The sequence below is a fragment of the Hipposideros armiger genome, unplaced genomic scaffold (assembly GCF_001890085.2).
Source record: "Hipposideros armiger isolate ML-2016 unplaced genomic scaffold, ASM189008v1 scaffold_982, whole genome shotgun sequence".
In the NCBI taxonomy this organism is placed as follows: domain Eukaryota; kingdom Metazoa; phylum Chordata; class Mammalia; order Chiroptera; family Hipposideridae; genus Hipposideros; species Hipposideros armiger.
The window spans coordinates 135,599-151,164 of NW_017732332.1; the positions used below are offsets into that span (position 1 = coordinate 135,599).

Here is a 15,566-nt window from a genome sequence, read left to right on the forward strand (position 1 = left end):
AGCAAACAGTCCCAGCTTTGTCTGCCACCTTTGGCTATTTTCATACTTCTTTGTGCACAAAATCAATTGCCCATTCTCATTTTAGGTTTTGGGGGAAATGGCCCAGTTAATTACAAAGGCTATCTTGCCTTGGTGCAGAGTGAGGGGAGATGTTCATAGGAAAATGGATTAATTGTGCTTAATTGCTTTCACTTACATGTCTTGGTTCCAATTAAGACAACATTTGTAAATGAGCCCACCTTCTCCAGAAGCAGCAGTTTCCACAATCCCCAAACAAATCGTCCTGGGGGTTTCACAGGTTGCTTCCAGCCCTGAGCTGCTCACTGGTGCCTTTGGAAAAGTCCAGTTAACATTTCAGAATCCTATATAGAGGCAGTGACTGACTTCTTTTAATGTTTTTCTGAGGATCAATCAGTTCACACTTATGAATTGGGCATAGCCTGATGTTGGATACTGGCCTGCTTAGAGAGTCTGTAGGCTCAGGTTACCTGTTAGAATCATGCAGGAAGTTGTTTAAAATTCAGATCCCTGGGCCCCACCCTAGACCTACTGAGTCAGACATAAAGATGCAGCCTGGGAATCTGTTCTTTCAACATAGGTGAGTCTGACTCGAAAGGCTTTGGATGAGACACCCCAGCTCTGCACCTGAAAGCTGTGTTACCCTAGGGAAGCTGTTTAGTATTTCTCAGCCTCAGTTTCCCAGAGTTGAATAAATGGGGTTCATAATAACTTTCTTGAAGGGGTGGAATTGGTTGTACAGATAAGCTGAGGCCCCGACCCGTAGTGAACCTTCATTAAATGGTACCAAGTCCTATTACTGAACATGAATTCATTTCAAAGGGTTGATAAGGTCCAGAAAAAAGGAAAATGCTTTTTCTCTGCAGAAAGTTCTTGCATCTTGAATACTGTATCAGCACTCTATTTGGGCCCTCCACACAGCTCTTCATACTTTCCAAACTCCAAACTCTGCAAACTTCTCCTCTTCCCAGTCCTCCCCTAAATACATCATTAGACAATTGGGGGCCCCTGGAGCCTCCCTCAGAATGGAGTGAAAAGCTGACACATGCTCCTGGAGAACAAGAAGCAAAGTCCAAAGTCCTACGTTTGCAAAATGGTAAAAAATGAGTCATTTCATTTGTGGAAAATGAATACATATGATCTTGCAAATGTTTTGCCTGGGGGAAAATAGCACACACAAATCCTCAAGCTGGCTTCTCCTGGCAAAAGCAGTTCCTTCGTATTCTGGGAGGCTGAAACAGCCAGCCAGAAAGGTAGTGGCAGGGATCATTTGGGTCTAAAGAAAAATCACCTTGCCCATTTTTACTTCTTTCTTTCCCATTTGGATACCTTTTATTTATTTATTTTTTCTTGTCTGAGTGCTGTGGCCAGAACTTCCAATACTATGTTGAATAAAAGTGGTGAAAGTGGGCATCCTTGACTTGTTCCTGATCTTCAGAGTAATGCTTTTAGCTTTCCCCATTGAGTATGATATTAGCTGTGGATTTGTCATATATGGCCTTTATTATGTTGAGATATGGTCCCACTATTCCCACTTTGCTCAGAGTTTTTATCATAAATGGATACTGAATTTTGTCAAATGCTTTTTTCTGCATCTATTGATATGACCATATGATTCTTATTTTTCATTTTGTTTATGTGGTATAGCACATTAACTGATTTGCAGATATTAAACCCACCTCGCACACAGGAATGAATCCCACTTGATTGTGGTGTATGATCTTCTTAATGTATTGCTGAATTTGGTTTGCTAATATTATGTTGAGGATTTTTTGCATTTATGTTCATTAGGGATATCAGACTATGGTTTTCTTTTTTGGTAATGTCTTTGTCTGGATTTTGGAGTCAGGGTAACGGTGGCCTTGTAAAATAAGCTTGGGAGCCTGCCCTCCTCTTGGACTTTTTGGAATAGTTTGAGAATAGGTGTTAATTCTTTTTTGAATGTTTGGTGAAATTCACCTGTGAAGCCTTCTGGTCCAGGGCTTTTATTTGTTGGGAGCTTGTTGATTACTGATTCAATTTCATTGGTAGTAATCTGTCTGTTCAGATTTTCTGTTTCTTCTTGATTCGCCTCAGAAGATTGTATGCTTCTAGAAATGTATCCATTTCTTCCAGATTGTCCAATTTGTTGGTGTATAGTTGATTGTAGTATTTTCTTAAAATTTTTTGTATTTCTGTGGTGTCAGGTGTCACTTCTTTTCATTTCTGATTTTATTTATTTGCGTCCTCTCTTTTTTTCTTGATGAGTCTGGTTAAAGTTTTGTCAATTTTGTTTATCTTTTAAAAAACCCCAGCTCTTGGGTTCATCGATCTTTTGTATTGTTTTTTTAGTCTCTATTTCATTTATTTCCACTCTGATCTTTATTATTTCCTTCCTTATACTCACTTTGGGCTTTGTTTGCTGTTCTTTTTCCAGTTCCCTTAGGTGTAAAGGGAGACTTTTTATTTGGGATTTTTCTTGTTTCTTTAGGTAAACCTTCATTGCTATAAATTTTCCTCTTAGGACTGCTTTCACTGCATCCCATAGATTTTGAATCATTGTGTTTTCATTTTCATTTGACCCAAGGTACCTTGATTTCTTCCTTGATCTTATTGTTAGCCCATTCATTGTTTAGTACCATGTTATTTAGTCTCCATGTGTTTGATTTTCCATTTTTTTCCTTGTAATTGATTTCTACTTGCATACCATTGTGGTCAGAGAAGACACTTAATATAATCTCAATCTTCTTAAGTTTATTGAGACTGGTTTTGTGGCCTAACATGTGTTCTATTTGTAAAATGTTCCATATACACTTGAAAACAATGTACATTCTGCTGCTTTGAAGTGTAATGCTCTTAAAATGTCAAATATTGTCATTATTTTGCAGATGACATGACACTATATATAGAGAATACCAAGGATTCCACCAAAAACTAATAGAACTAATAAATGAATTTAGTAAAGTAGCAGGGTACAAAATTAATATTCAGAAATTGGTTGCATTTTTATACACCTATAACAAACTATCAGAGAGAGAAATTAAGAAAACAATCCCATTTACAATTGCATCAGAAAACATACCTAGGAATAAATTTACCCAAGAAAGTAAAATACCTGCATTAAAAAAATTATAAGACATTGAAAAGGGAAATTAAAGAAGATATAAATAAATGGAAACATATACCATGCTCATGGATAGGAAGAATTAATATAGTTAAATTGACCATACTACCCAAAGCAATACATAGATTCAACACAATCCCTATCAAAATACCAGTGGCATTTTTCACAAAACTACAACAAATAGTCCTAAATTTAAATGGACATAAGAGACCCCAAATAGCCATGGCAATCCTAAGAAAGAACAAAGCTTGGGGTATCATGCTGCTTGATATAAAATTATACTACAATGTTATAGTAATCAAAACAGCATGGTATTGGCATAAAATAGACATAGAGATCAACGCAACAGAATAGAGAGCCCAGAAATAAATCCATACCTAGATGGTCATTTAATCTATGATGAAGGAGGCAAGAATAAACAATGGGGTTGAGATAGTCTATTTAATAAATGGTGCTGGGAAAACTGGACAGATAAGTGCAAAAACAAAGGGAACTGGACCACCTTCTTATGCCATATTCAAGAATAAACTCAAAATGGGTTAAAGACGTAACTGTAAGACCTGAAACCAAAAAACTCCTAGAAGAAAATATAAGAAGTAAAAAGTAAACTCTCAGACATTAACTTGAGTAATATTTTTACTGATATATCTCATTGGGCAAGGGAAACAAAAGAAAAAGTAAACAAATGGACTACATCAAACTAAAAAGTTTTTTCACAGCAAAGGAAACCATCAACAAAACAAAAATACATCCTACTGAATGACAGAAGGTATTTGCTAATGATACATCTGATAAGGGGTTAATATCCAAAATTTGTATAAAAAAGTCATACAACACAACACCAAAAACACAAACAATCCAATCATAAAATGGGCAAAGGACCTGTACAGACATTTCTCTAAAGAGGATCTAAAGATCGCCAATAGACATATGAAAACATGCTTAACCTCACTAATCATTAGAGAAATGCAAATAAAAACCACAATGAGATACCACCTCACCCTGGTCAGGATGGCTACCATCAAGAAATAAAAAAAAAAGTGCTGGAGAGGATGTGGAGAAAAGGGAACCCTCGTGCACTATTGGTTGGATTGCAAATTGATGCAGCCTTTATGGAAAACCGTTGGGAGGTTCCTCAAAGAATTAAAAATAGAACTACCTTATGACCCAGCAATTCTACTCTTGGGTATTTATCTGAAGAAATCAAAAACACAAATTCAAAAAAAATATATGCATCCCTATGTTTACTGTATATGTTTGAGTAACACTACTCAACAATAGCCAAGATATGGAAACAACCAAAATGCCCATCAATTGACAATTGGATAAAGAAATTCTGGTACATATATACAATGGAGTATTACTCTGCCATAAAGAAGAATGAAATCTTACCATTTGCAACAACATGGATGACCTAAGGGATATTATGGTAAGTGAAATAGTCAGACTGAGAAAGACAAATACCATATTATCTCACATATATGGAATCTAAAGAACAGAATAAATGACCAAACAAAACAGAAACAGACTCATAGATACAGAGAACAAACTGATAGTTGCTAGATGGGATGGTGATTGGGAGGATGGATGAGATAGGTGAAGGGATTAGAAAGTACAAAATAGTAGTCACAAAATAGTCATGGGGATGTGAAATACAGTATGGGAGAATATAATCCATAATATAAAGATCATGTAGGGTGTCAGATGGGTACTAGACTTATCAGGGGGATCACTTCATAGATTATATAAATGCATAACCACTGCACTGTACACCTGAAACTAATATAAAATAATATTGAATGTCAACCATAATTTTATATATATGTATATGTGTGTGTGTGTGTGTGTGTGTATTATATACATGTATATGTATATATATATTCGTATATCTCACGGGATGTAAAGTACAGCATAGGGAATACAGTCAATAGTATTGTAATAAGTAGAGAGTGGGAATGGAATCAATGGAATTGTAATAGATAAGCATGATATCGGGGGTGGGAGGGCAGTAGATGGGGGGAGGGGGGTTGTTACTTTGTGAGGGTGAAAAGTGTAACCTATTGCATTGCTCTGTACACCTGAAACTAACAATAAAAAAAATAAAAATAACTACACATAACATTCCAAACCCCCCCCCCAAAAAAACCCATATGAATTAAATGTATTTTACATATAAAAAAAATGATTTTAGTGCTTTCACCTAATTCCTGGTATGAGTATGTACTCAATAAATAATATGTATTATTTGTATCTTTCTAAAAAAATAGTATTGTAATAGCTCTGTACGATGTCAGAGGGGTAGTAGATTTGGTGTGGTTATCGCTTGGTAAGGGGTTTAAATGTCTAATTATTATCTGAAACTAATAAACAAAGAAAGAAAGAAAAATCAGCTTGCCCAGTAGGGACCCGGTAGAAGGTGTGGTACAGGGCTCATTCCCTCAATATTTAGCAATATATCTGGTGTCCCTCATACTTGACTTAGCCAGGTAATGAAACTCCAGACTTTTTGAGTCATCAAATGCAGCTCCTTCTGCCCACTCCTTTTAGTGACGGTTTGTTGTGGAAGCGGGGGGAGGGGCTCCATTGAGCAGCTGGATGGTCCACTTTTCTTTTTTTCCTTTCAGTTTATGGCCTAACAATATTTGATGAGTCTTGAATCCAATTAAACAAACACTAATTTGTGCCTGTTCTGTGCAAGGCGTCAAGACTGGGCCTCACAGTGATACCAGGAGAATACATTCCACTAAGGTCTGTTCATGCCTGCTCTGTGCCTGGCTAGTGCTGGCTCCACCTGGAAACGACCTGGTCCTCATCCCAGGTCCCTACCTTTGCCTAAGGGGAGTAAGACAAGTGCTCAAGCCATTAGGACACAAAACAGAATGAACTTGGAGATCAAAAGCAAGCACAAAAACCATGGAGTGCAAGCTGGGGGAACAGCACTTCAGCAGCAGCCCCTGGAGACTTCAGGGGGGCAGCAGCATGGAGGTTCTGGGAAAGGCTCAGAGGTTGCCGAGTGGAGGGGGGCGGGAGAACAGCACAGTCACACAAGCCAGAGGCAGGCAGGGAATCAATGGATGCATTTAGAAGGGCCAGGAGCCCGGTTTGACCAGAGTAGTAGGTGACCGGGGATCTGGAGCAGGAAACAAGGTTGCACAGGTGAGAGGTGCCAAACAGAGGGTTTCTCAGTGAGAGCTGCAGTTACAGCAGGATAGGCAACAGGGGTCCCTGGGGGAGAAGCAGGAGGGTCAGTGTGGGACTTGAGTTTAGAACACTCCCTTTTCTGGTGCTGAGAGGGCAGAGGTTCTATGGGAGAACACTTCATGAGAGATTGGGCTGCCTAAGGAAGAGACCTCATGGACACTCTTTGGAAAACAAATTTTGCAGCTGTCCAGGGGCTGAAGCATGGGGAGTGGAAGTAGGGCCCTCTGGGAGTCAGATCTGAATGGTCTGGGGGCTTCCAGTTCTGAGTAAAGAGAGGGATTTATATATGTGCCCTGTGCCCATGCTCACGAGCAGAGAGTGGGACATGCGACCGAGACTTGACACCCAGGTAGACAGCTTCCTGGGGGTGAAACACAAAGCCTGGCACACGAGAGAGACAACGTCAGGCCTGACAAGAGCATCTGAAAGTCCTAGCATTGTTTTCTGTCACAACTCCCATCTCCAATTGTCCACACAGCAGAATGGGCTAGAGGTCATCCAGGGAGCTTGGTTCTTCAGGCCTAGGAGAACTTAAACACAGCCTTCTCTGCTTGAACGTATATCAGCCTTCTTCCTCGCTAAGCTCCTCCATGAGTCCACCGAGACCCATCTGGCTCAAGCTGCACACCCATGCTCAACTTTGCATACCAGTTCCCAATATTCTGAGGCCACTCTTTATTCTTACCATGCAGGTCCAAGCACACTTTGTTCCCCCCACTGATATGTCTTTCCCATGCGTCCTCCTTCAGGGCTCGGTTTCAACATCACCTGCCTTGAAAAAACACAACCCACCACATAGAACTCTGAGGTGGGAGTAAGGGGCAGGACTGGGACATGGCACTCAAGCTCTTTTCCGGACCAAAATCTCACAACCACGTGGGTTTATTCATCCCACACACACCTCCCAGCAACCACTCACAGTAGGGACCTGGCTGGGAGCCTGTCCTGACATCAGACATCCCAAAAAATTGCTCCCATCCCACCCAGCCTAACTCCAGAAGCTGCCTGAATTGAAAAGCTTCTGGCCCTATGTGGGTCATAGCCTAGGCAAACCAGGCCACCAGCAGCCCCTGACAGAAAGGAACAACCACCAAGCCAGGAAAACTGCATCAGAGAGAAATCAAAGCACATTGCTTCAATGAAGCCTTCCACTCCCAAGACACAGAAGCAGCGACAGGCTGGTGACACATACCTGATACTCCGGGAGCCTTCTCCTTCAGACCTGCAACGAGAGAGAACATGTGCTTAGAATGACAGTACCCTCTGCTCCGGGAGACCCACACATACATTATTGTGCAGACATTGAGGTCCCCAGCTATCCCGGGATCCCTTCTCCAGCCTCAGCAGACTGCCCCCAGCCCACCCCTGGGTCTCACATTGTCCTTCTTTTGACCTGGAACTCCACCCTGAAAGTCTCCTCCCCTTGGAAGCTCATTTCCCACACCTTCTAGTGCCCATGACCTTGACTGCTATTGCTTGCCCAGGATCTGAACATCCCAGGAGTTGGGGAGTGACCGCAGAGATGGGGCTATGGTCCAAAATTATATGCTTGGACTCTGCAAGGCAACAGCTGACTGACTGACTGACTGAATGTGAACGAATGGGGGCAGTGTGGCTGGCCTCACTGCATCCCCTACGTGGCATCTGCAGTGTATTTCCCCACTACCAGCTCTAGTTTCAAGTATCCAGAAGTCAATTGCACTGCTTTATAAGGGAGACAAGCCTGAATGTCAAGAAACTGGACAAGTAGATCATATCATGCACTAGAACTTTCAGAGAAATTGTAAAATACTCGGCATCCATCGATAGCAATGCCTCCCTGCTCTGTAAACCAAAGGGACTTCAGGATTAAACCACACGCAGTTGATGGCTAAAGCTACAGCTGGGCTTCCTGGGTCTGAAGGGGCAAAGGGCTCTGAGCAAACACATTCAGGAATCTAATCCGTACATGTCCAAAATTGGATTTTATTGCCACAGAGCTTGAGAAATAAAAACACACAACCCAAAGTCAGACAGCTTTTCTTTTGATAAGCTGCCTTTTCAGTAACTTTGCAGGCTAGCTGCACGGCCCTGTCAGCACACAAATGTCAGGGGATGGCTTCTCCTGTGAAACCAACCTTGCTGATCTTAGGAGACCATCCTGTGCCCTCTTCCTATGTCTGCCACTGCACTGACAGATGCCATCCAGGTTGTCATTCAAACTAATTGCCAGTCCAGCGCAGAACAGTTTCTCTAGGATGTCATCAAGGATTCCAAACACCTGCAGATGTCAGGGGTCCACGGCTCTCACCCCAGCTACACAACGACTGCCAGGGCCACAGGTCACTCCTTCTCACCACAGGTGACAAATGGGAAATAATGCTAAAGATGAGAACTATGGGGGACACTCCTTATTTGACCCTCACTATGCGCCCAGCACTGGGCTGGGCCCTGACATATTGATGATTTTTAATTATTGATGATTTTCACAGCAACCTGGTGGGTCCAACACTGTCCCTACTGCATAGCTGAGGGACCAGGGCTCCTGGAAGCTGTGTAAGTGCCATGTGTGCACAACCAGCCAGCACCAAGCCCCATTTTGAACCCCCATTTGCTGACTCTACACACTCTACTCACTGCTACGCCATTCTCATGTCAACCTCAGCAGCCCGCTAGCATGCTAGACTCCTGTTACAAGTCAGGTCAGAGGTGACGTGGGGCAGGTGATGAAAGGGGACATGGGCTCCCAGTGCTGCTATGCTGGCTCCTGATCTGGGTACTGGTTACCCAGGCACACCATTGTGACTTATAAGAAACATGTATTTGGTCATTCAGATGACCAAAATCTATTTCTCGTATATATATTTGGTCTTCATCTGTGGTTCCTGGCTCACAGCATCCAAAACCCCTGGAATTTCCTGAGTGATAAGAGCAATGGGAGCATCTTTTGTTACAACATTTGGTGTCTCATCCCCAGTTCCTGAAAACACGTCAGGGCCATCAAGGTGAAATGGGTGTCTTGTCACTCATAGCAAGCTTCTCTCACCACAGCCCAGCTTATGTTAAGGAGGTGACTTTTGGAAAGCACCTAGCATGAGGGCTGGTTTCCAGGGTACCAACCTTGAATAGAAGGTTGGAACTTTCAGCCCCACCCCTGATTTCTGAGGTGGAGACAGGGAGATGGAGGTCTATTCAATCCCCAGTGGCCATGAGTTAATCAATCATGCCTATGTAATGTAGTCTCCGTAAAACCCAAAAGGAGAGAGCTCAGCACATCCACATTGGGTAACCAGAACGCTTCCACATGGCACCGTGTGGGGCCCCAAACTCCACAGGGGCAGAAGTTCCTTTGTACAGACTGTCATCCTACAGATCTGACAATTAAGTTCGCAAACTTGTTGCAACGGTGTTGCTAACCTCTTTTGATGTCAGAGGGATTATTCATTATAAATTTGTACCAACTGGACAAACAGTTAACCAAGTTTGCTATTTGGAAGTGCTGAAAAGGCTGTGTGAAAAAGTTAGATAACCTGAACTTTTCGTCAACAATTCATGGCTCTTGCATCACAACAATGCACCAGCTCACACGGCACTGTCCGTGAGGGAGTTTTTGGCCAGTAAACAAATAACTGTATTGGAGCACCCTCCCTACTCACCTGATCTGGCCCCCAATGACTTCTTTCTTTACCCAAAGATAAGGGAAATATTGAAAGGAAGACATTTTGATGACATTCAGGACATCAAATGTAACATGACAACAGGTTTGATGGCCAATCCAGAAAAAGAATTCCAAAATTGCTTTGAAAAGTGGACTAGGTACTGGCGTTGGTGCATAGGTTCCCAAGGGTAGTACTTCGAAGGTGACTGTAGTGATATTCAGCAATGAGGTATGTAGTGCTTTTTCTAGGGTGAGTTCCTGAGCTTAATTGTCAGACTTATGCATCTCTTCATCTAGCTGCTGACTTGTATCCTTCAATATACTTTGTAATAAACTGGTAATTATACTGTTTTGCCTACTTTTGTGTATGTGTGAAGTGTTCCACAAGAAAAAGTAAAAAAACAAAACAAAACATAAGAGTAAGTGAATTTGGGTGCATGCATTCCTGGACTCCTGCCTGCTAAGTCAGGTGGTGAGAGAGGCACATGATCAACTATGGCTTCTTTGAAATGGACCTGGAGAGGCTGAGCAAACCATCTACCTCCCATAGCCATGTTACAAAGGTGGAGTCAACTCAGATCTATCGTCATGATCGCGGCACCCTTTGTCTGGGTGAGAGACCCTTCAGAGAATCTCATCAAAGCCATGGACCTCACGCCAGAAAAACATACCCTCAGTTGTAAACCCAGTCATGGAACCCTCGTGCACTGGCCACAAAGGAACAAAGCACAGACAGTGGCGTTTGGGACAGCTGCCCCTGATTTCCTCAGCCTTGTGTGCTTTTACCTGGCGTCTTAACCCTTTGGGGCTGTGCTGGCTTGGGGAAGGAGCTGGCCAATATGCACTTCAAGGTCAAGGTGACACATGAGGTGTCATCAAACAATATGGTGAATGCTGCTGCCAAGTGCCATCAGGATGATGTTAATTGTGTTTTTTGACCTTGCTGGAATTGTGCAAGCTGAGTTTGCACCCAGGAACACTAGGTGAACTCTGACTATTATAAGGGCTTATAAGAGCGTTTAAGAAACAATATGTGTACAAAACAGCCTGAGAAATGGACAACCAGTTTCATCCTCCATCATGACAATGCTCGGTGTCATACATTGCTTCTGGTATGGCAATTTCTGTCAAATAAAAATGTTACAATGTGTCCTCATCCTCCTTGTTCACCATATCTGGCACCATGTGACTTCTGGCTCTTTCCCAAAGTCAAAATGATTCAGGACACTGAGGCAGCCACGACAGTACAACTAAAGACACTCAGGAAAGAGGACTTTCAGAACTGCTTCAGAAAGTGGCCAGAATTATGGGACAAGTGTGTTTGAAGTGAGGGGGAGTGTTTGGAGGGGGATTCATGACAATGTGTCTTTTACTGTAATATTTTTTTTATTTAAACATTACCGTATTTTTGGATCACACCTTGTATAGCCTAAGAGATGGTGCCAAACATAAGAGGTGGCAGTGTTTACTGAAGCACCCAGCCAAGAGAAGATAGGGTCTGTGTGGTCACCAGGAGTGGGGAAATGGGGAGATGCTGGCAAGAGAGTACAAAGCTGTAGTTATGTAGGATGAACAAGTCTACAGATGTAGTCACAGCATGGTGACTGCAGTGAGCACTGCATTATACACTAGAAATTTGCTGAGAGTAGATTTCAGGTGTGTGCACCACACACACACACACACACACACACACACACACACACACACACACAAACATTGGGTTGTCGGAAAAGTCATGATACATGTTTGCGACAGATGGCACTAGTTCATTTTTGGAAGTACTAGAGTTATTCGCATCTATGTTATTGCTATGTCATTTGACAGCTGACAGTTCTAGCTTCATTCTAAAAAAAAAACTGGGCGATTTGGTTGAGTTTTGGATATTTTACAACAAATTGAAGATGGAAGACCAAACTGTGCATTTTTGCAATTTTTTACTGTTTTATTTCCTTCCATAAAGAGAAGAATGCGCGTCAAGCTTGTGAAAAGTTGCATAAAGTTTACGGTGACAATGCTCTACAAGAATGTCAGTGCCAATGATGGTTCACCATTTCCGTGCACGGTTCAAATTCCGTGCTGGTGATTTTGATCTCAACGACACCCCGAGGTCAGGGAGGCCCACTGAGGATGATGATGACAAAATAAAGGCATTGATTGAGTCAAACTCACATTATACGACACGAGAGATTGCAGAAACATTGAGCATCCATCATTAAAGCGTTCACAACCACCTGAAGAAGCTGGGATACATAAGCAAGCTAGATATTTGGGTTCCGCATGAACTCAAAGAAGCTCATTTGATGGCACATATAAACATCTGCAATATGCTCATTAAATGTGAGGAAAACCGTCCTTTTTTGAAGCGACTGATAACTGGTGAAGAGAAGTGGATTGTTTACAACAATGTGGTGCACAAACAGTCTTGGTCCCGACGTGATGATTTGCCTCAAACGACACTGAAAGCAGACATTCATCAGAGGAAGGTTATGCTCTCAGTGTGGCGGGATTTTAAAGGTGTCGTGTTTTTCGAGTTCTTACCAAGGCACCAAACAATCAATTCAAATGTGTACTGTCAGCAGTTGGGCAGTTTGAACAAATCCATCATCCAGAAACATAAAGAGCTTGTTAATTATAAAGGAGTTGTGTTCCATCAACGCAAGACCACACACAAGTTTGATCACTCGTCAAAAATTACTGGAGCTTGGATGGGATGTGTTGCCACACCCACCATACTCTCCTGACCTTGCGCCGTCAGACTTCCACTTGTTTTGCTCTTTTCAAGACTTCTTGCATGGTGTAATGTTCAATTCAGATGAGGCTGTAAATCAGCACCTTGTTCAGTTTTTTTGCAAATAAAGACAGATCCTTCTATGAACAAGGAATTATGAAGCTCACTGAAAGATTGGCAAAAGGTTATCGAACAAAACGGGCAATATATAATTGATTGATCTTTGTTCTTTATATAAATAAATGACCTTTGAAAAACATAGACAAAATATGTCATGACTTTTGTGACAACCCGATACATGGTAACTGTGAGGCGATGACATGCTAATTAGCTTGACTGAGGTAATTATGTCACTATGTATATAGATACAAAAACATCAGGTTGTACACCTTAAATACATATTATTTTTATTAAAAAAAAAGATAATGTCTGTGATGTGAGTGACCAGTTCCTGTACCTGGACTCTGTGACTTCTACAATGGCAGACATGACACTTCTGCCAGTTTTAGGACTAACCTTTAAAAGACTGGCAACTTTTGCTTTTTGGCCCTTATTGTAGAAACCAGTCACCATGCTGAGAGGGAGCCCACACAGCCACATGGGGGAGGACCAAGGCCCCTGGCCATCAGGCCAGCTGAACTCCCAGGGTCAGCCATGTGATCAAGGCCTCAGCTGATGTCACATGGGGCAGAGAGGAGGGGTCCTCCGGGCCCTGCCCAAATCGTGAAAGCTTGAGCACATAAATGATGATTATTATTTCAAATCACTAAATTTAGGGGTGGTTTGTTACACAACAGATAACCCAAATGCCATCTCACCTTTCACCCCACGTGTGCTCCAATTCCTCAGATTCTCCTCACCCCCTGTTATGGACTGAATGTTTGCGTCTCCCCAAAATCCATATGTTGAAGCCCTAATCCCCAATGTGGCTGTATCTGAGATGGGACCTGTGAGGAGATGTTCAAGGTTAAATAAGGTCAGAATGATGGGGCCCTGATCTGGTAGGGCTGGTGCCCTTACAATAAGACAAAGAGATATCAGAGCTCATTCTCCCCAGCATGTGAGGACACAGTGAGAAGGTGGCCGGCTGAAAGCCAGGGAGTCTGCACCAAAAACTGACCCTGTTGGACTTTGATCTGGGGCTTCCAGCCTCCAGAACAGTGAAAAGTAGATCTATATTGTTCAAGCCACCCAGTCTATGGTATTTGGTTATGGCTGCCAGAGTTGACTAACAGCACCCTCTCCAGCCTAAACGCCTTTGTACATACTCTTCCTCCTGCCTGAAATGCTTTCCGTGGTTAATACCTCTTGACCATCAGTCACTCTCAGCAGCTATGTCCTTAACTAGTGGGGCACCTCTGACGACCCTCCGCAAACTCAGCCAGGCCTCCCTCCCTATTCATCCCTCCCAAAGCAGCCTGCCCTTCCCCCACAGCACAAGCTAGTCTGCAGCTTAGATTTCTTTGAATCATGCTTTAATTAATGCCCACTGCCCCAGCTCAGCACAGGGCCTGGCACACAAAAGTGCTGCATTTTAGAAAAGACGGTGGCATTGCCCAGGAAGGTCAGAGAACTCAGAAGTGCTGCTTCTAGGTATAAACGCCAATGGCCAGTAAGACGTGTGACACAGCCCGGGGCCCTGTGCTCCCGGAGCCCGAGCTGGAATGGGCCCAGTGTGTCCCACAGGAGAATGGATGAACGTGGCCCATGCACACAAAGACCACTCAACAGCCACACCCAGGAGCAGGTTGAGTCGCCCAGGCAGCCAGTCCCCAAAGAATGCACGTGTCACAGTCCACTTGAATGCAATAAAACAGGCAAACTCAGTGCCTCAGCTGAGAAGTGCCCTTTTGGGAGTTGAAACTGTGAGGCCTAGGAAGGACATGACTGTCACAAAAGTCAGGGCACTGGTCACCCTGGGAAGAGAGATTGTTATCAGGAGCGACACCAGTGGCTTCTGGGCTGCTGGGATTGTCCCATTTACTGACTTGGGTGGTGAATACAGGGGTCTACACTATAGCAAATCTTTAAGCTGTATACATATACATACATATATATACACATGTATGAATATATATTTTGTATGTCTCCTATATGTATAAGCTACAATTTTAAAGTGGAAAAAACGAGCAGTTGTTCAACAAAGCAATGAACTACTATTGGGTTGTCAGAAAAGTCATGATGCATTTTTGCAACAAAAAACAGAAAAAATACGTCATGACTTTTCCGACAACCCAATATTTTAAAAAGGAGAACAGAGTCCCCACCTTGTTCCAGGCCCATTGTCACAGGCGAATGGCCTAGGCCTCCCCTGGCAGTGCCCAAACTCCATCCCACACCCCTGCACTCTCTCCAGTAGCAGATGAGTCGAATAGCAGGTAGTTCTTATCACCATGTGTTCACATTGCCTGAATGTACACCCCTGCTCTAGAGGACACTGGATACCCTCTCCAGCTATCCCAAGTGGGTATCAGTGCATGCCAGCACAGGCTTCACTGCACCCCACACTGACAGGTGATACAAAACCAGAATGGCCAACAGAAACCTATGCTATCTCTTGCCCAGGGGACAGGGACAAGGGGCAGACGAGCTGTCTGTCAACTGGAAAACCACACAGCCATTTTCAGGAGGCCTGAAGCAAAAGCCTGCCAGACATGGTTGGGGATGTGCTATGCCCAGGAGCAGCAGGAGAGTTTTGTCGTGTGTTTTTCCTTTCTATTTTATCATAGCCATGATAGAAAAGAAAGCAAGCAGGCTGGTGTGTGTGTGTGTGTGTGTGTGTGTGTGTGTGTGTGTGTGTGTGTGTGTGTGTGTGTGTGTGTGTGTGTGTACACGTGCTTAATCTCCATGTCAATCTCTCACCGTGGGGAAGCCGCTGC

General features: G+C 43.1%; 1 protein-coding gene across 1 annotated transcript in view; it reads right to left on the reverse strand.

The window, feature by feature from the left end:
• Positions 1–6,319: 6,319 nt before the first annotated feature.
• The window catches only part of LOC109375611 (IQ motif and SEC7 domain-containing protein 3-like), a 149,956-nt gene continuing 140,709 nt past the window's right edge, over positions 6,320–15,566 (reverse strand). The window contains exons 2-5 of the mRNA XM_019631064.1: positions 7,515–7,544; positions 7,008–7,094; positions 6,632–6,683; positions 6,320–6,346 (exon numbers count right to left, since the gene is read on the reverse strand). Coding sequence (XP_019486609.1) covers positions 6,320–6,346; positions 6,632–6,683; positions 7,008–7,094; positions 7,515–7,544 — 196 coding nt within the window. The remainder of the gene's footprint in view (positions 6,347–6,631; positions 6,684–7,007; positions 7,095–7,514; positions 7,545–15,566) is intronic.